A 20,523-nucleotide genomic window follows, 5' to 3' on the forward strand; every position below is an offset into this window, starting at 1 on the left:
ATGATCATAATAAACATAGTTTTGGTGGCATGAGGCTATTATAGTGATGGAGAGGGGCTTTTATTATTTACCTTAATCTTCTGGAGAAATTATTAAACAATCCACGCCACTGGTTGCAAGGGCCCTTGTTTGTCAACAAGGGGAAGCGTGAATGAGCGATCATCTATATCAATCCAATAACTCATTAAATTTTTAAGGACTTTTAGAACAGTCAATAAAGAGTTTTGAGTGAGTTAAAGGGTTTTATTCTAGTTTCTTTTAGTATTTCATCATTTATTCAGTAAGAATTAGTCCCTTAAGCAGCAGCATTAATAACAAACATAATCCAATAATAATTGATATTGCATCATAAGTTAAAATAGAATATTAGCTAAGATCATAGTACACATATTGAGAAAGTAGGCTGTTGTTTGACTGGGGTGTGAGCATTGGTCAAGCAACAGCTACAACCCCTTACAAGGTGAACCACAAACAGTCACTAAATTAACCTGTGCTCAAACTTGGGTAGCTTGGCACAAAAAGCAGTCAGGCTTAACTGAGAAGCTATGTGTAAAGTCTTTATGCAGCACACAAACACTAAGAAAGAGAAAACACAACACAAGAAAATTGCCAAACCAATAAAAAAAAATAGTCATTGTAATAAATTATTTGTCATCAAGATGACAAAAATCAGTAGAACCAGAGTTTTAAATTTTTCAAGCTTTAAGTAAAATCTGGTATCTAAAAGATAAAAGAGTCCACCGCAGACATCTAGTCGCACGAGACTGGGTCAAAGTTGAATGTAAAGGCCAACCGCGATGGGGCGGAAACAAGAAGAGGATTGGGCCCGGTCAGCGCTTACCTTCGGACTTAGAAAAATTCTTGAAGAAATATGTCTGAGAAAGTAAAGTTCAGCAGGGCAAGGATGCAGGGGATGTCTGAGGAGAGTGCTTTGTAGTCGGTTGACATTGGATTAAATCTGCAGTGAAGATTTCCATGTCAGATTTAGTCACCGAAATGGAAGTGGGAAATTCCAAGCAGTATGAAGTAGAAGGCTGTAGTCGAAGACAGTTCCTCGAGGTTGGCTACCCCTTTTGCGAAAGTTCCCTGAAATGAATTTGCTGCTGCGGAGAACATCATAGTGGGAGAAGCTGAGAAGTCATTCCGACAGACGATGCACCTCTGGTAGATAGGCAAGCAGGTTGGTCCCAGTCTCCTCCTAGTTCTCACAGCATTTTGTGGACATATTTTGTCCAAGTGATCAGTTTTTGGAAATTGATCATTGGCACCTTTAGCTCCACAACGAAGGGTCTAGGACTGATGGGACACCTCATGGAGGTGCAGGACTCATTCAGGCTGTGTCCAGATGTGAGTTCAAGATGGTGGGAGCCTGTTATGTCCCTCTGGCTCTGAAGAAGAGGCCAGCAAAATAGCTCTTAGAGTCACTTCTGATAGTCCTAGGTGCAGGTGTAGATGCAGGGCTCAACAGGAGGGCTGGACTTTGACGGTTCAAAGCAGGCTTTAGGCGGCCAAACAGTCCTTCCAGGTAAAGCATGAGTCTGGTAGAATATCCAGCAGGTCACAGCAGCAGGAAGTCCTCTGAGGGCCCTTCCGCAGATCCAGCAGTGAACTGAAGAGTAGGTCTGAAAGCCTCGATTTTATACTCTGCTGCCCTTCTTCTAGAAGATGGGAGAAGCTTCTGCAAAGGTTCTTTGAAGTGCATGAAATGTAATTTCGTGACACCCCTAAACTGTCTCCAGGATGGCTGCAGTGAAAATACAGGGTTGTTAAGCTCTATGGGTGGAGGCAGAGCACACGCTATTCTGGTGTAAGTGAGGCTTGGATCAACTCCACCCCGGTCCTGCTAGCTGATTGCCCAATCTATCATGTGATTGTCAGGGATGAATTCACAAAGTTTAATTATCTGCTACACCTAGTCACGTGACCCAAGACAGACTGCAACCACAAAAGCCTACGGTCAGGACAATGCCAACTTTCTAAAAGTGCAAGAACAAAGGTTTGGTTCCTGTATCTGAACTGGCTTGGACCACTCAAATATGCTAAACAAACAGAAGGGCCAGACAGATTTATTTTTTCATTTTTGATCCCACCCAGCCAATTAGTTCTGGAGGGTCATCTATTTTACGGACTGGATGGAGCCAAAACTGGGAATGACAGATGGATGTCACTCATAAGTAGTTGCAATATAATGGAGCATGGATGTCACTCATAAGGGTTGCAGTGTAATGGAGCGCCTCTCATATACCGTGGTTCTGTGTGGAAGGGCGTTCTTTCTGCAAGAAAGTGGAGGGCTCCACTTTCCGTCCGTGTCCTGAGGAGAACCCCTACTAACGTTGCGGTTCGAAACGCGTTGACCCTGAGCCTTGGAAAAAGAACAAGGGTGCCACTAGGACCTCTTAAACTCACACAGTGTGATCCGGAGATGTGTGACCCCCTAATTTGTTTTCCCATCCTTGGCTTAGTTAGACAGGCAGGCAGCTCTCTTTAACTGGAAGTCCGCTTGTCTTCTTGTACCTAATAGAAAGGACTGGTTCCTAATGTGAATGTATTGTTAGGTATTTGATTTATTACTTTTGGTGTTGTCTGTATCAACTGATAGTATTTATTTTGAGCACTTGTACAGCACTTGTATATCATTGTACAATTACTTGTTCATATGTATTTTTCACTGTTTGCTGACTGTCTATTTGATGACATATTTTAAACAGTTGAATGTTTTCCTAAAAACATTTAAAAAAAAGATTGATGACCCTCCAGAACAAATTGGCTGGGTGGGATCAAAAATGAAAAAATTAATCTGTCTGGCCCTTCTGTTTGTTTAGCAACTTTCTAAAAGTAGCATTTTCAAAATTATGTTGAAAAATCCAACTTTACGATCAAAAAGGGTTTATCATTACAATTACATAGGTACCACACATGACATACCTACCACCTATCAATTAGGAATTACAGCTTATTAAATATAATGTTATCCTATGGGAAGGGTAGGCCTCACAGTAGTGAAAAACACATTTGTTTGCAGGCCTACTTACCAGTAGTTTACAGGCCCAGGGAATATGGTATACCACTCTGCAAGGGACTCATCAGTAAATTGAAAATGCCAATTAGGTTTCAGCCAAACAAACCATGTTTAGGGAAGTGAGCACAAGCACTTTACCACTGGTTAGCAGTGGTAAAGTGCACAGTCCTTAGGACGACAAAAGCAACATTGTAACAAAATTTGGAGGTAGTAGGCAAAAGGTTCAGAGGGAAGACTACCATAAGGCTTACAGGTCTAACAGAATTGCAATAATGGAGCAAGTTTGTTACATAAATGTAGTATCCTCATCTAAACTAAATGAAATAAGATAGAATAAAGTGTCTGTTCAGATACCCAACAAAGAGTTCATATGAGAGAATCAATGCATAAACATAAAGCCTTTGCATAATAGGTGCTGGAACATATTCTCAGCTGTAAATCAGCAGACACCAAAGAAATAGACTAAACAGCCTCCCGTGAATAGGGGTATAGGGGTATGAGGAAAACTCAAAGATTTGTCTCCAACCAGTGCAAGTGAGACAAGTTCAAAGGGACCAAGTCTTCAGGAAAACCTTCAGAGGAAAAGTCCTGTCTTGATCCAGGAATACACACTAATATAAACATACAATATTCTAATTGGCAGAAAGTGTCTTTACATCTCCTTTATCATCCAATAGGATTCTAGTAAACTCCAGGGAATAGATAAGCCCCCCATCTTTTAACTCTCATACAATAGTCTTTAGAAGTTAGTCCTTTAGAGGTTACATCATTCACAAGCTGCAGTCCAGACTGTTCTTCTCGGGAATCATTCCTGTTGCCTCCTCTCCTTCCATTGACACCCTCACTTTCAGTTGTCAAATACAAAACAAATGCCTATTCACTAACTAACAAAAGGGTTCTAGAAAGTTACATCATCTGCTGAAAAACATCTTGTGCATGAAAATAGCGCAGCATGAAAAATAGACTGTTTAATGTTAGCATATAAGTCTCCGTTAATATGAAATCGACAGTTAGGCTAACTTAAATTAGAACATTATTATTTATTTTGCATGCTTATAGTGCAAAAAGCAGTTTAGCCAAGCCGGGGAGAGCCAAAGGCTGACTTCAGTCCCTTTTCACAGCTCTTTCTGTGATTGTTCAAAGTTAACAGCCATGAACCAGCTGTGAACAAAGTCTTTAGAGTCGAGGAGGTTTCATCCCCCTCGGGCTTCTTGAGGCCATTGTTTTACTAATTAGAACATTCTACCCTTATGGGGCGGAATATTCTAATAGCTTTATAGCCTCCTGCAGCTATGCAATATTCTTTCTATCCACTTAGTGCAATGCAGCATTGCGATATTGCTTACAGTGCTGAAAAAGCACCTACTTTTCTATCAAATACCACTTTCCATTTTGGGCAAAGTCATTTTTCCAGATAAAAGATCTTTTCTAAAAAAATAATTTAAAAATCTGTCAAAATAACAGTTTTTATTTTAAGGAAGTACACAGCCCCTACAATTTGCCTTGTGCAAACTCCTCACATAGATAAATTCTGCTTCACATGCCCAGGTATTAGAATCATGGCTATGGATACTAACCATTACACTATGGATGACTGTAGTGTGCCAATGAAGCCCATTATGCAATGGCCACCCTTGTGTCAAGGCTGGACAACAAAACGACAAAGAGGCACACAGTATGTTTTCATGGGCATTATTATGTGAGGAATGGCCACCATATTATCACCATATTGTTGGGGATGGCAAATTTAGGCCAGTAACACTCTTAATATGTTGATGTTAACTTCCATAACGCCTCAAACAGACCATATATCAAGGATGAATATTATTATCCCATTGCCACTATTATGTAATGAGAGAAGCCAACTCAAAACATGTTCACTCTGGCTCCTCCAGTCCCACTTTGTGGTGAGGCCACAGTGGTTACTGCTGACACTCTTCTTTCCATGACATTTAGCCACACACATAGGGGCCGATTATGATGGCGAACGGACCTGAGTCCGTCCACCTCCATAGAGTAGGGGCAGCGGCGGTCCCTCCGTGCAGATTAGGATGTGACCGCCAGGGTGTCGGTCACATCCTCTATCTTTAACATTGCGGTGGGTGCAGCTTCAAGCTGCACCCGCCGCAATGTTAAAAATGCATGCACGGCATTTGCGTGCACAAAGTGGCAGGCACCGCGCGGTGCCTGCGGCTTTGTTCACGCAAATGCAGGGGTACCATAGGTACCCCCCATGTGCACCCCCACCCCCCCTTTACCCAGGGGGCCCGCAATGGGCCCCCGAAGTGAAGGTCCGTATGCTTTTCCACGGCAGAAAAGCCGCCGTGGAAAAGCATACTTTCTACTCCATCCTAATATGGCTGGCGGTGTCTGATAGACACCACCAGCCATGTTAATGCTTTTCCGCCGCGGTCGAAAGGCGACCGCGGCGGAAAAGCAGCGGACAGATTGCAAGACCCACCAGCCATCCTAATTTGGCGGTGGGTCTTTCAAGCCTCCGCGGCGGTTTTCCCGCATCCTCTGGGCCGGCGGTGGCTTCCGCCGGCCCGGAGGATGCGGGAAATCCGCAATCGTAATAGGCCCCATAGTGTGGTTCTTGAGATAGGGTTTAGAAGATGGCCAAATTTCATGTGACTTTACTAGATTTGGAGACAAATGGTCATGTGGCAGATAGCATAGGCTGACACGCTGTGTGTTTTAATGTTACAGTAACACTTTAAATATCTTGAGATGAGTAGTGATGCCATCTTTAGTAATACCACCACGTCTGAATGAGACACTGGGTTTGCTTCACCTCTATGAGCAACTTCTAGGGAGTTGGTGAGCTACTAGTAGCTCCCAAGCTACTCCTTGGACACACCTAGTTTATATAAATGTGTCACAATGAATTTGAATTCCTACTTTTTGTCATGTTCAGTTACTTTTTACCCCTCAATTATTGCCTATTTCTGCTGCTTTATCAATTTGGTAAAGAAATAGTGGTAATATTTGGATGATTGGATCCTAGCACGGATTCAGTACAACCATACGGTCCTAAAAGAATGCTGGGAGAATCATATATCATAAAAAAAAAAGATCATTTAATCTCTTTCCTATCTGATATTAACTGTAAAATCTCCACTTGCATTAACAGCATTTCCAAATTTACTATACTCACCTAATGATATAATTCAATTCAATCCAATTCAATAATCTTTATTCGGATATAAAATATCCATAAAAGCACAGGTCAAAAATACCAGAAACATACAATTTTTGTTAAAAATACAATATAAATAGATAAAAAGGAGATTGTAGTGTTGAGCACTTTCAGGGGTTCGAAAAACAAATAGCAGCAGATTACGATAAAATGCAATTGGTTATGTACAATTTAGCAGCATACTATAAAGTGCAGTTAAATTTGATCTTCTGGGGTAGTCCCCTGAAAAACAGGTAACGGCAGATCGGAATAAAGTGCAGTTGATTTTAAACAATTTTAACAGCAAAATTTAAAGTGCAATTACATTTGATATTTTAGGGTAATCTAATCTACAAATAGCGCTTTCATTTGGTGTTCCCTACTAAAAATTTAATTAGGTTCATACAAAAAGACAGTGGTGTGTGATCCCAAAAACTAAAAAGCATTTACAAAGTGCTCATAGAAGCACATGAGCGGATAGCCATTCTCAGAAAGGAGCTGAATCGGAAAATCAAATCGTCCCCCTCAAGTCTGAGAATTTCCAGATAACCTAATCTATCATTAATATTTGCAATTGCCTTAAAATAGGGTATCAAGTATTGTTTTGTATATTTTTGATAAAAATCACAAAAGAATAAAAAATGTACCATCATTTGATTTCTATGCGTGCCACAGGCACAGGGCGTTTGCTTAAGATTACTGTTTAATCCCAAAGGAAAGCAAAGTGAGTATTTTCGAGTGCCGTCCCTGAGGTGAAAGAGCAGGCTTCTCTCCCATCGGCTTAAATTCTTCAGAAGATATTTAGAGGGCATATGGGTTAGGGGGATGTCAGCCTCCACTAGCGACATATACCTGTCGACCGACGATTTTGGAAGCTCTGTGGCATGTCTCGCATTATTGTATGAATCATATAGTGCGTCCATAAGGTCCTTTTTTCTTATTCCCTCTAGGCCCAAAGGATTCAAACAGACATGCTCCAGATTCAGGCTGCTTAAGCTTTTTCCAACAGCGGAAAGCCAGGGTATACTCCTCCCTTGTTACAATTGAGGCAGTCAACTATAATTTCCCTTGTCAAGGTAGCTGCCGGATTTTCCCACACTTTTAGCCAAAATATAGCTGGGCGAGACCTTATAAAATCTTTTATAAAAAACATAGTTTTGTGTGTCATAATTCCTTATGACACACAAAGTTTGGTGAGGAAATTTTGGCCCCCAGGAGTGTTTGACAGAATCTGATTTCCTCTTTCTGGATTCCACTTCAATTTATAAAACCCCAAACTTCTACACCATAGGTGGCAGTGGGAATGCACTGTGTTTTATACATTTTAGTTATAGATAAAACTGCCTTTGCATGTTTAGGTTGAGGGAGACTCAAGATCGAGTTTGTCACTTTCATAAATTTACCTCTACTATGGGCAGCATGAGCCGCCCAGGATCCAGTATCAGAAAATACTAATCCCAGATATGGGAAAGTGTGTGTGAATGCTAAGTGTTCAGAACCTGAGGTTATTGAATTAATACAATGTTTTTTAGGTCCACAAGTCATTATAAAAGATTTTTTTAAATTAGTGCAAAGGTCTACATCTCCCATAAAAGCAACAAAACCCCTTACTAAAGTGCATAGTGCATTCGGGGTGCAGCCCATAAGGACCGCATCGTCTGCGTATAGTAAGGCGGGAGTGCATTACCATTAATGATGGATACGTCCTTGCTAAGTGCTGACAGTACGTTATGTAATTCATTTATATATGGAATAAATAGAAGAGGGGCCAGTACGCACCCCTGTCTGACCCCTCTGCCGATAATGATGTCCCGTGAAATCTCCCCGTCATTGCTAATCCTCACCCGTGCCTTCAAATCTCTATGCAAGTATGCTAAAAAATGAACCAATATCTTATCCAACCCATAGTTTAAAGTGGCCGACCATGGACGCGACCTATTTACAAAGTCGAAGCCTGAGGTGAGGTCCATAAAGGCCAGATAGGTGACTTCCACGCTATTGTGTACTTGCCAATTAATTAAGTTTAAGTTAACTGCTTTTTTGTAACCATCCCGAAGAGATTTAGTAAGAGTTGCGTCCCTGGGTCTTACTGTTAATGCTACACGAAGTTCTCTATTTGCTCGCGAGCAGAGGCTGTTGAACCATCTTGGATCTCGGGAAATGTTCAACAAAGGCCTAGAGATTAATTGTTTAATGCCAACACACAGATGACTAAATGCCCTGATAACCTCTGGATTTCAGTTGCTAGATGACAAACAGGTTTCGATGAGTGATGGGTGCGATTTTATCATGTTAGAAAATAAGAAGTTGTTATCAATGCCTTTCCAAATTACTCTTAATTTGTCAGTCGAAACCGCTAGGTTACTTGCCCCAGGCTCTTTACCAAGACTTGGTTTGGGGGTAAATCTGATTGTCGTTAAAATTGGATTATGATCGCCCTGCAAGGTACATAAAACCTCTGTTTTTAATAAGAGATCTTCCAGAGAGGCAGATATGAAGACATGATTAATAATTGAGGCACAACCACGACCCCTGTAGGTAGGTATTAAGGGATTGGTATCATGGCACACATCTGCGATTCCCATCACATTGAGTAAGTTACAAGTGTGGTAGCTATTCCATTTTCTCTAGGGGTCTAGCATTAAAGTCACCACCAAGACAAATTCCAGCCAAATTATGGCGCAAGTTCTGATTTTGCACATTAGCGAAAAAATCAAACACATTAATACAATTCATGTTAGGATGACTTACAAAATCATTGTTATACAAATTAATTAGACAGATTGAGGCTCCCCGTGTATAAATCAAAGCTTGAAAATTATCATTATTTGTAGGTAGGGACTTTACGTTACCACCTGATGAAGTTTTAATCCGAATTGAAAGACCACCAGATAGGTGAACTACTTTGGGGACAGGTATGGTATTATTAAAACAAGCAAAGCCTTCAAAAAATGAATCCCTTGTGCTCCATGTTTCTTGGAACATTAATATATCGTATTTTTGGACTATACTGACCCAGTCTGTGGAGCTTAGCTTGGAGGCCAAACCTGCAACATTCGAGCTAAGCACCTGCACGTTTGGATCATTCTGGTAGTGTGATTTTGGGGTAATGATCTCCAAAGAATCAGAAATGGCAGGTGCAGCTGGTATCGAGATAGGGGGTAGTCAATCCATGCTATCTAACTCCGACAAGGCACTAAAATCTGTTATGCATGGTGTGTGGAGAAATGATAAAAGTGTTTGAACCCCGGGTTGGCTTTTAGAAAAAACCCAGGGGCAATGACCATACAAGGGTTGTAAAGTTATTATTGGATTCCTGCGTCATCAGTTTTGATTTTACCAGTGACGGTTGTCTAAAGTTAATAACGACACAGTCTCCGTTAATGTTCTTTTGTGATGATCCTACCCAACCAACCCTACGTACCATTATGATCTCACCTATATTTGCTGCCCTAAATCTTTATGTTTAACCAACCAGTCCGCGCTTTTATTCCACAGCTGGTCCCAGGTCTCGTTTTGTTTTTTTCTTAGGGGGGGACGCCTGCCAAAACTAGGACGTAGGGACATGCTGCGGGTGGTAAGTTAGGAACATCGCCCCTAGGCTCTACAGATAACCCGGTATCATTGTTATCAGATGTGGGGATAGCATTCTGGTTGTTACGCCTCGGGCGGGCGAGGTTTAGGGAAATATTGGTAGCGGCACAATTGGCTGTGTGTGTATTAGGGTGTGGGCTGCTAGTGCAGTCAGTATACCCGGTGCATATTGGGATATTTCCATTGGGCATAGGTATAGGTTGAGATGGTGAGCTATCTTTAGCTTTTCTGCATATTACATTGGGGTTTCTAAAGGGAAGGGATGTTAAATTCAAGGTTTGCCGTTGAGTATTTGAGTTTTCCCCACCAAAAGGCTTAGGGTTCTGAACCCACCAACTTGGTTGTGGATTTAGATATACTAGTATGTACATTTGATTTATTTATCAATGTCTCTAAGCGATCTAGGCGTTTCCAAAGCGCATTAAAGTTCTTATCCATCAGATCTCTCATGCGCTAATATACCACATCCGCTATGGTATCAATTGAAAAGTCATCAGGTTGGGTACGAGTTGTAGGGGCCACAGTATTCTCAGTTTGCATATAAATGGAATGAATTAATGTTTCTGATAGGGTTAGATCGACAGTGGTAGCCATTGTGGCTTCAGAAGGTTCCACATTTGCTAAAGTTGCAGGGACCACTGTGTTTTGGATCCATGAGCTCAATGCTGTGCATTGTTGTTGTTTTGAACGTGGGCGTTAGTTTCTCTTTGAGCTAGTTTGTTTAGCTATAGCTCTTTTTCTTTTTGCTCCGGTAGTTATCGGGTTTGGGGAGACATCTTTGTTTGGGACAATGTCCTTTGCATGACCCATAGCTCAATCGTCTACAGGAATTTCATCACCATTGTTACCCCGATTACTGTCTATGTCACAGCCAATTCTCTGGGTTGGTGAGTGTCTTGTGGAAGTGAGTATTACATTTGGTGATAGGGTGGTCAGATATAATTCTCATGGTCTTCTCCTGTCGTGGGAGTGGTTTGTGGTGCTACAAGTCCAAAGGATAATCGCTTTTCCGTTAACTTGATTTCCGTAGTGAAAATATTGACAGCTCTCTCTAACATATTATCTATAGTGATGGTAGAGTAGGGGGTTGGTATAGTGGTGCGCTTCCCCATGTCACTATGCTTTTTACATTTTTTTTGGGCACTCACCTGAACACCTCAACACAGCTTGTTGTGAGCTACCTCTCAAGGGGGTGGCCCAGCCCATCCTCCTCTGGCCTCTGACGGGCGCCCTTGGCCCGCGCCCGCCCCGCAGTGTGGGAGGCAGTGGCGGCCTTTAAGCGCCGGCTGGTGCGAAAGTGATGCGCGACTGCTGCTGCAATACCCCCTGGACCCAGTAGTCCTCTGGCTGGTGTCTGGCAGCTCGTCCCATGGTGCGGGAGGCAGTGGCGGCCTTTAAGCGCCAGCTGGCACGAAAGTGATGCGCGGCTCCTGCCGCAATGCCCCCTGGACCCGGTAGTCCACTGGCTGTTGTCTGGCAGCTCGTCCCGCGGTGCGGGAGGCAGTGGCGGCCTTTAAGCGCCAGCTGGCACGAAAGTGATGCGCGGCTCCTGCCGCGATGCCTCTGGACCCGGTAGTCCTCTGGCTGGTGTCTGGCAGTTCGTCCCATGGTGCGGAGGCAGTGGCAGCATTTAAGCACCGGCTGGCGCGAAAGTGATGCGCGGCTCCTGCTGCAATGCCCCCTGGACCCGGTAGGCCTATGGCTGGTGTCTGGCAGCTCGTCCCTCGGTGCGGGAGGCAGTGGCGGCCTTTAAGCGCCAGCTGGCGCGAAAGTGATGTGCGGCTCCTGCCCCGATGCCCCCTGGACCCGGTAGTCCTCTGGCTGGTGTCATAATGAAATGGCCAGGGTGAAACGCGTGAGAATGTCTCTGTGGTCCATAGAGAGCAACACAATCGAATATGCTGTTTCTTATAAGTAAATGTTCAAAATACCACAACTTTTGCTAATTCGTTTCGAAATCTATTATTCAGTGTCTCCTAGTTCTGTTACTTTGTTTGCAATTATTCATCTGTTTTGGTGCCTCTAATTGTAGGTACATTTATAAAGGTCAATTCTGTAGCAAGAATGCTAGAGAAAATAATGAACACAGAAATCAGTTATATTATGTATTGTCTCATGGGCAACATTAAAACCTCCCACGGCTATAATTAGTCTGATATGTTAAACCATATCCCATGTTCTATTTTTCAAGCCATGGATATAAAAATGCCAGATTAGTTACTTAATCTGAATGGATGTATTGGCATGTTTACAATAATCATGGAGAGTTTCTCTCTAGTCAAAGGTATTAAAAAATGATACCCAAAACTATAATTAAATATGGTGATGTTGCCCATTCCAAATTAGAGTACCACCCAATTACCAGCCCTTTCCTGATTTAACATCTGGAAAGACTCAGGTAAGAATTCCTGTTTGTCAAAGGAGTTATGGAATGAGGTCTCCAGAAAAAAAAAACATTATTTTGATGTCATCACGTATTTCTGCCTATCATGATAAGGTTGGAATGTGAAATAATATAGCCCCGGCCTAAAACTTTAATTGTCTCCAATCAGCAAATTAGAAAGCTAAAAAGGTTGCTCATGTTTGCAAATTGGGGCAATTTTGGACTTGTACGGACAAGCTGGATCAGTGTTTTGCAATGGATGGAAGAATGCATGAATTTGAGCTTGCTGCAGGCAATATTGCTTTTAATATCAGAGAATTTAACAGAAATAACCTGTCCTGTAGCTCAAAAAACAGGCCCACAAACAGGCTAAAAATTGGCCCACAAACTGACATGTGAGGCGAGCCCATCGGGCACGGCCAGATGCCCAACAGCCAGTCCAACCCTGTATCTGAGTCCTTACTGTATTACTCCAAAATATTAGGAAGGTCCAGATGTCAACACAATCTCAGGGATCATTATACTGTCAAGCTGTCTCCTGAAAGTATGGTACTTGTTATTACAGGGGTAATTTTGACAGAAACATTCCTTTGCAAAGTGCTGACTTCGCATGTCATAATTCAGTGTTCCGTATCCGCACAACTCTTTAAGGAGAAACGCTTGGTATTCACTAACTCACATAGCACTAGAGCCACCCTCTTTGAATATTTTGCACCTGGTTCAAAAAAAATTACTGATAAAATCTCCTAATTTCCCTTGGGAGCACAAGAGAGGAAAATGATGGGTGAACATTGTGCTTTGAAGTGCAATGTGTCACAGACCCCTAACATGCATGCCATTGCCAACATTTGGCGTCACATAAAATGGACTGTCAGAACTCCTTTCAGAAGGCCACGGGTTAAAGCAGGAATCACAGGGCCTCACCCTTTAGTTTGAATATTTTTACTCCTGAAGTCTTGGAGTTCAGCCTAATATGGGCTCTTATCAACTGGGACAAGTACTGGTTCCGCACTTGACACTCAGTTGTAGCGCGGGTCGAGCACAGACTTACAAATCAAAATACATCCAGCAAACCTAAAAATGATTAGCCAGTCAAACACTTACTGTTATGTAAACAGGAGCATTTATGTACTAAAACAAAGCACATTGCAACAGACTGCAAACAATATACACAGACTTTGCTCTTAGTCTGTGACACATCCCCTCATTTAGATAGTATGTATTGTTATCCGCCACTTCCATGACTGGAGACTTCAAACCACAGCAGAGGTAACAGCAACGAGTGTAATAAGCATTTTCTCCTCTTCCTCTCTCTAAACATTGATCGCATCCATCGATTCAGCTTCATATCGGGTCCAATGTTTATCCACGTTCATTTCAGTAAGCGTAGTAAATGGATTTTAGCCTCGATTTCGTTAGTACACAAAAGTATACAAAAACACTCAATTGACAAGAAATGTATGAACCTAAGTTTCTGGAACAACATTGCAACTTAACCTGACTAATCATATTTTATGTTTGGGATTTTAGGGAGAAAATATATCATGAAATTATACAAAATGATGATATGTTTCTTGTTACCAAAAGAGAGTAAAATAGAAATATGTTGATAAGACGATATGATGAGAAACTAAGGGGGATATGTACAATGAAGTGGCGGAGCGTGCCATTACCCTCCTTGGCTTAACCCCTTGGGTGCTCATAGCCATGGCGCTCCAGTGCTCATGACGAGCTGAGCTCGTCATGACCGCGCCCGTTCCGTGGAACGCTCGCACGCTGGGCTGATTCCCCTGCTGTGCTGAGCGTTCCATGGGAACGGGTGTGGCCATGACAAGCTCAGCTCGTCATGAGCACCGGAGCACCGTGGCTCATGACGAGCTGACCTCGTCATGAGCACCGGGGCGCTGTACGCGCCCCCGCCCCCCAGCACAGCTGGGGAATGTGCCCCGCACGGAAGGGGTTAACGACAAGCTCCGCCACTTCGGAAATGCAAGGCTACACCATATTTACAAGAATGTGGGGCAGCCTTGCTTTTCCCCCTGCGATGGCGCTTAATTTAACAACTTAGCACCAACGGAGGCACCCTTGCACCAGAGTGCAAGGGTGTCTGTGTGCAGGGGAGGATTGGTTATGTGTAGGAAGGTGTCTCTTCCTGCATATAAACAATTCTAAAATGCTATTTTGTAACTTTCATGTGTGCTCCTCCATGCGGCACACATGAAAGTTACAAACGTTCCCCCAAAAATTTCCATGTGTGCTGCACAAGGCAAAAATGGGGAGAAATAATGCATTTCTCCTCACTTCCCCAACTTAAGACAAGGATTTTCCTGGTCTTAATTTTGGCGCTGCCTCCTATGTACGCAACCCTTGTACATAGGGGGCAGCGTCAAATACAATGGGTGTTGCGGTTGAACGCCCACCACAACACCTACTGCACGCCCCTTTCACGCTAACCATAGCGTGAAAGGGTGCCTTATGTACAAGGCAGCGTTAACGCTGCCTTGTACATAAGGTGCAGCCCCTATCACCCCCACGACATCCGTAAAAGTGACGTTGTGGTGGCGATAGGGACCTATACATAAGCCTCTAAGAGACTTGAGGACAGTTTGCTTTGCAAAAACCATTAATAATCGTATGCATTTTAAGAATGTTTCCTTCTTTTCCATTTTTTTTCAAGTTTTGCACAGTGGAAGGGTTTATCACTGCTCTAATCGATGAATTTCCCAAGCTATTGCGAACCCGACGAGAAATCTTCATTGCTGTTGTCTGCGTTATTTCCTATTTGATTGGTCTTTCCAATATCACTCAGGTAAGCCTGCTACTTATTTTTCCTCTAGTTGTAAAATAAGGCTTTTGGGCAATTTTTATTTAAGTAGGCTCTTTGGGTTGAAGGAAAACCGTGCAACTTTTACATTTCAAGCTTATGTAGAACTCAGAGGCATTATTTCAGGACGGTTCATGTCTCAGCGTGATTGTTGGTTGCCATGATGCCAGGTACTTCCAGATACAGTGCAAAAGAGTACGAATGCACATCACTTAACCTCTATAAAGACCGCAACCATACAGAGTCAAGGTTGATTCTCCCATGGCACGATTTCTACCTGCTTCTGATTTGTATTTTGGGATCTCTGGCCATGCCTATGGTTTTGGTTGTAATGTATCTAAAGGTAATATATTTCATTTGGGAAGATTTCATAGGAGAAATATTGATATTTAAATGTGAAGGATAGGGAAAGAACTAACAATATTCGATTGATTGTGTCATCCTCAAACACAGGAACAGCGCGAGAGATATAAACACAAATATATAATCATATATCAGAAGTGAATCGGGCTGGATTGGGTTTTTTTCAGGAAGAGATGGCTTCTTGCACAAAAATATTCTTGCAAGGCAATTTTTTCTTCCACTGCATTCTGCATCACGCATAGAAATAGGAAGTATAAGGAGAAATATCGGTATTTATCCTTGTTACACCTCACTTATGAAGACTTAGCATTTTGATGCTTTCCCAGGTTTACTAGCTGTAGTAAATCTGGAAATACGCAACAATTAATGAGTGGATGCATGGGAACGCCCATGCTCCACAAATAGAACACCTCCCATATGCACTGTAACGCTTGTTACATTTTGTGTACCAAGCTACACAAGGTGACACAAGTTGACCATTGCTTGACTTAGGAAACACTACCAAACATTTTGCATTGTGGCTGAGCAAAAAAACGGTACAGCCATGATTGAAAATGTTAGTAAATCAGGCCAAAATCTGCTGACTGACCATCCTCATTAAAGTTATTGTACTGTATCCGAACCGAACCTATATTTGTATGTAACCATAGGGTTACTCTTAACAATGCCTCTGTGAGTCGGGTCGAAATTGTTTACAATGTAAGTAACACCACCAGTAGATGTATAGCACATTTGCTGTCCCTGTGCGCTGCTTAAAGTTTCAAAGCAGCATCTTGTATGCTGCCACAATACGCAACAGTGGCAGAACACAACACATAATCAAACAATCTGTGATCCTTTGGTTGGTGATGTTAGAGATCTCAAGCAATTGCTAAAGGAAAGTGGAAGAAATGCAGACTGCACTGAATCCATTTTGAAAGGCTGTCAATGTGACAGAAGTCACGTGCACAACGATCTGCAGATTGCACAGCAACAACATTTAAAATAATCTTTTAATGAATCGCAGGAGATTATATTTTCAAGCTTTGCTTTTATCCAGGGTTGTGTATTAAACTGGAAATACCAGAGATCAAGTATAGCAGAGCCAGTAACATTTGGAGTAAAGGGCTCCCAGAGGGACCTGACTGTTCTCTGTCTCTCACTAAACGCCGCAGTTTTTATGATAGTGTGAATTTGCATGATTACAAAAGGTGAGAAATTAAACCTATAGACTTTGCTTAAAACCACCGTTTTTTTATAGACGTGGAAGAGGATCAATTAAATCCCTTATCCATGTGTGGGTCATCAGAGGCAGCTGATTCACTGCAATCTGGGAAATGCGATTAGCATATGATGTTGAAATATAGCCTCAAATGTAATAGTTTACCGAATTATCAATTAGAGATGAACCGTAGAAGTTGATCAATAGAAACAACATTTTAGGGTGAATTTCTGTTACTAGTGTAGGGATGATTTTTTTAATGAGTATATCTATGAATGTCTTCTGACAGGATAATATTCTTACTGTTTTGTATGTACTGTATTTATTGAGGTTATAGTAATACAATTGCCACATTTAAACTAGGCCCAGGAAAATATAAACCACACTGTCATATTTTGCATAAATTCACAGTAAAATTGCAGCACAGATCACAGGAACAACATGAAAAACCAGAAAGTGAGTAGCATTTTTTGGAGCACTCGTTTTTTTCATGCTAAATTATAGTGCTAAATTATGGATTTTCACTTTGAATTGTTACACACAATTTCGTATAATTTTACTGAACTTTTGTGTAATTAAGTGAAAACAAATTATGCAAATGTTACATAGTCCTAACCTAGACTTTAGCGGTAATGGGAGCTCGGTCAAGAGAAAACATCTTCTTACAGCAGAAAATCACAAATGTTGCTCTCAGATACAAATCGAGAGATAAACAGATGTTGGGCCTATATTTCAATCTGCACACAAAACAGGTTTATTCCTCAGTCACATATTGAACCTGGAGTACAGGACCCCACAGTTTTGGTTTGCGCAGCTTGCCTGTGTAAACTGTTGCTTGATTTGCATGCTATTCTCTGTTGGGTTGTGTGAAACATACAAATTCTGCCAGATTCATTCCTTTTTTTTAACAATAAGTGCTGCAAAACTGTAGTGGTAAAATTAATGTACAAAGTATAAAGTCCAAAAATGTATCGATGGCCTTTTTCTCTGAAATTTTAATCCAACAAAATATGGCTAAAATACATAACAATGCCAGAAAACTTTGAATAATTTTTTACGATGTCATCATATGTGTAAATCTACACAAATTCCACATTCATGAGAAGGTAGTGTGTTTCTCGAGTGGGGCCCGTTTGGTGAAGTGTCTATAATACTATGAAGTACATGCAGGCCTTTCTATCCTGGTGGCAGGATAAAGAAACCATTGCTTTCTGCCTCCGCAAACGCTAGGACAATTGCACATTTTACTGTTGGGATGAGTTGAGGAGTGACTATAGTTTGTATGTGACTTTGGAAAAAATATGCTTAAGGCAGTCCTTTATGACAGAAAATTAACTTCTAAACTATCCACTCAAGCTTTTTTAAATGAACACCATTCTCATTATGTCTAACATTTTCCTGCTGTATCTGCTCTTCATGTAAAAATAATAATAATAATAATTAATGTAATGCTTTTTTACCACGATCACACAAATCGTGGAAATCCTTATTTCTTGTTTTGTTTGTGTGTGTGCAGAGATCTGGACTATACATCATCTTTGTCTCTTCCAGTGCTCATACATCTTCATATTTCCAAGACAGTTTCTCTCTACTTTCAATCGGCTATTATTTACTCTACCATTGTCTTCTACCACTTCTTAGTGGCAGATATACCTACCAAAAACACAGTATCTGTGCCCCTACTTAATCCATAATACATTTACCTTGACTATACCTTATAACCTCTAACCTTACCTAAACCTTATTACCTCTATAGCTACCTCTGCCCTGTCACCTTGACCTATATCTATAGCTATATGCCCTACTACCTCTGCCCCTACCCAAGCATTAGTGCCTCTCACCGTGGCTATATCCTAGTATGCCGAAACCTGCATCTATCCCATCACATCCACCATGCCCCTACCTACAAAACTTTAAACCTATGTACTCCCCAACACCTCAAACTCCTCCCTTTCCACCATACTTCCGGAGACCAAGGCAAAGCTGTGGCCCTGATCCTGTTGGACCTGTTGGCAGTGTTCGACACAGTCTCTCATCACCTTCTGCTACAAAACCTACGGGAAAAAGGGATAAATGGAAAAGCCCTCGAATGGATCAGCTCCTTTCTGTGCAACAGAACGCAAACGGTCCAAGTAGGAGAGCCTACTCATCTAAACCGAAACAACTGAAATGCGGCGTCCCGCAGGGAGCATCCCTCAGCCCTACGCTATTCAATGCCTATGTTTCATCTTTGGCACAAATTGGGACAAAATGGGGCTTTGGGGTTTGCTCCTACGCGGATGACACACAACTCACCATCAGCATTGGGAAGGGGCATGAAGACACCAAAAATAAACTTACCAGCTGCCTAACTAAAATGGCTGACTGGATGGCAGATCACTGCCTAAAAGTAAATGCGGACAAAACGTGATCCTGCTCCTCGGAGAAGCCAAACATATTTGGGACTCTTCCTGGTGGCCCTCCTCTTTAGGAGACGCCCCGACACCCAAGCACTGTGCCAAAAACCTGGGTGTAACTATCGACGACACACTATCCATGCAGGCCCACGTACAAACTCTATGTGGGAAATGCTTCGCTACCTTGAAACTCCTAAAAAGGCTATTCCCGTGGATCTCCCTGGAAAGCAGAAAGACAGTCACACAGGCCCTGCTAGTCAGCAGGTTGGACCATGGCAATGCCCTCTTCATGGGCATGCCAGATTACCTTTTCAAACGCTCACAGGTGGTGCAGAATGCTGCAGCAAAGTTAGTGTGCAACATAGGCAAACACAGCTTGGCAAAGGACTGCCTAAAACAACTTCACTGGCTGCCCATGCGTCAAAGAGCCTGTTTCAAGCTCCTTGGTCATGCTCACAGGACACTCCACGATACAGGTCCCATGATTCTTAAAAACAAAATACACTTCTATACCCCCGCCAGACCACTAAGATTGCAACACCTTGCTCTTGTCGAGACAAAAAAATAAACAAGTCTAGAACAGGAGGCCGTTCTTTCTCATACCTGGCGGCATGGCACTGGAATGAGCTTCCAGAGGTACTTATATATTTACAACAAGGGGTGGTGATGGACAGAGTCTCTGAATTAAGCAGAATACTCTCACCCAGTCAAGAGATCAGGGCTAAATCCAACACCGTTTTTTAGCTCATTGCACCATCCCAGTTTCAGAACCCGGCTGTATGCAAATTAGTCTGTCCCTGGCCCAGTGCATCATGGGAACAGGGCAGACCAGACTACAAAAGCCAATTCATACACTGGGAAGGAAACAAGCTTCCGGGGACCGGTTTCTGGCATTTCAGCCGTCTTCGGCCCGGCTTGCTTTAATCCTGATGGTGCAATGAGCAAGGGACTCACATCTGAGTATACCCTTCCACGCTTAGGGTGGACAAAAATATTTACAACAAGGGGTGGTGATGGACAGAGTCTCTGAATTAAGCAGAATACTCTCACCCAGTCAAGAGATCAGGGCTAAATCCAACACCGTTTTTTAGCTCATTGCACCATCCCAGTTTCAGACGGCTGTAATGCCAGAAACCGGTCCCCGGAAGCTTGTTTGTTTCCTTCCCAGTGTAAGAATTGGCTTTTGTAGTTTGGTTTGCCCTGTTCCCATCATGCACTGGGACAGGAACAGACTAATTTGCATACAGCCAGGTTCTGAAACTGGGATGGTGCAGTGAGCTAAAAAACGGTGTTGGATCTAGCCCTGATCTCTTGACTGGGTGAGAGTATTCTGCTTAATTCAGAGACTCTGTCCCTCACCACCCCTTGTTGTAAATATCCAGTGGTACTTAGGCTGACCCAAAAGTACAACGCCTTGAGGAAAAACTTAAAACACACCTATTCCCAAAAGACTGACTTGGCCCTTCAACCTCATCCACCTACTTATCACCGTAATCCTTAGCGCTGTGACATCCCCTGGGATAAATGTTGCGCTCTACAAATAAATAAATAAATAAACACCTGCC

At 42.3% G+C, this 20,523-nt stretch overlaps 1 protein-coding gene across 1 annotated transcript in view; it reads left to right on the top strand.

Annotated features, from left to right (window-relative positions):
- The window catches only part of SLC6A1 (solute carrier family 6 member 1), a 598,500-nt gene that overhangs the window by 499,595 nt on the left and 78,382 nt on the right, over nucleotides 1-20,523 (top strand). Inside the window, exon 11 of the mRNA XM_078661404.1 lies at nucleotides 14,852-14,983. Within this exon, the coding sequence (XP_078517530.1) occupies nucleotides 14,852-14,983 (132 nt within the window). The remainder of the gene's footprint in view (nucleotides 1-14,851; nucleotides 14,984-20,523) is intronic.

The sequence above is a fragment of the Lissotriton helveticus genome, chromosome 9 (genome assembly GCF_964261635.1).
Source record: "Lissotriton helveticus chromosome 9, aLisHel1.1, whole genome shotgun sequence".
In the NCBI taxonomy this organism is placed as follows: Eukaryota; Metazoa; Chordata; class Amphibia; order Caudata; family Salamandridae; genus Lissotriton; species Lissotriton helveticus.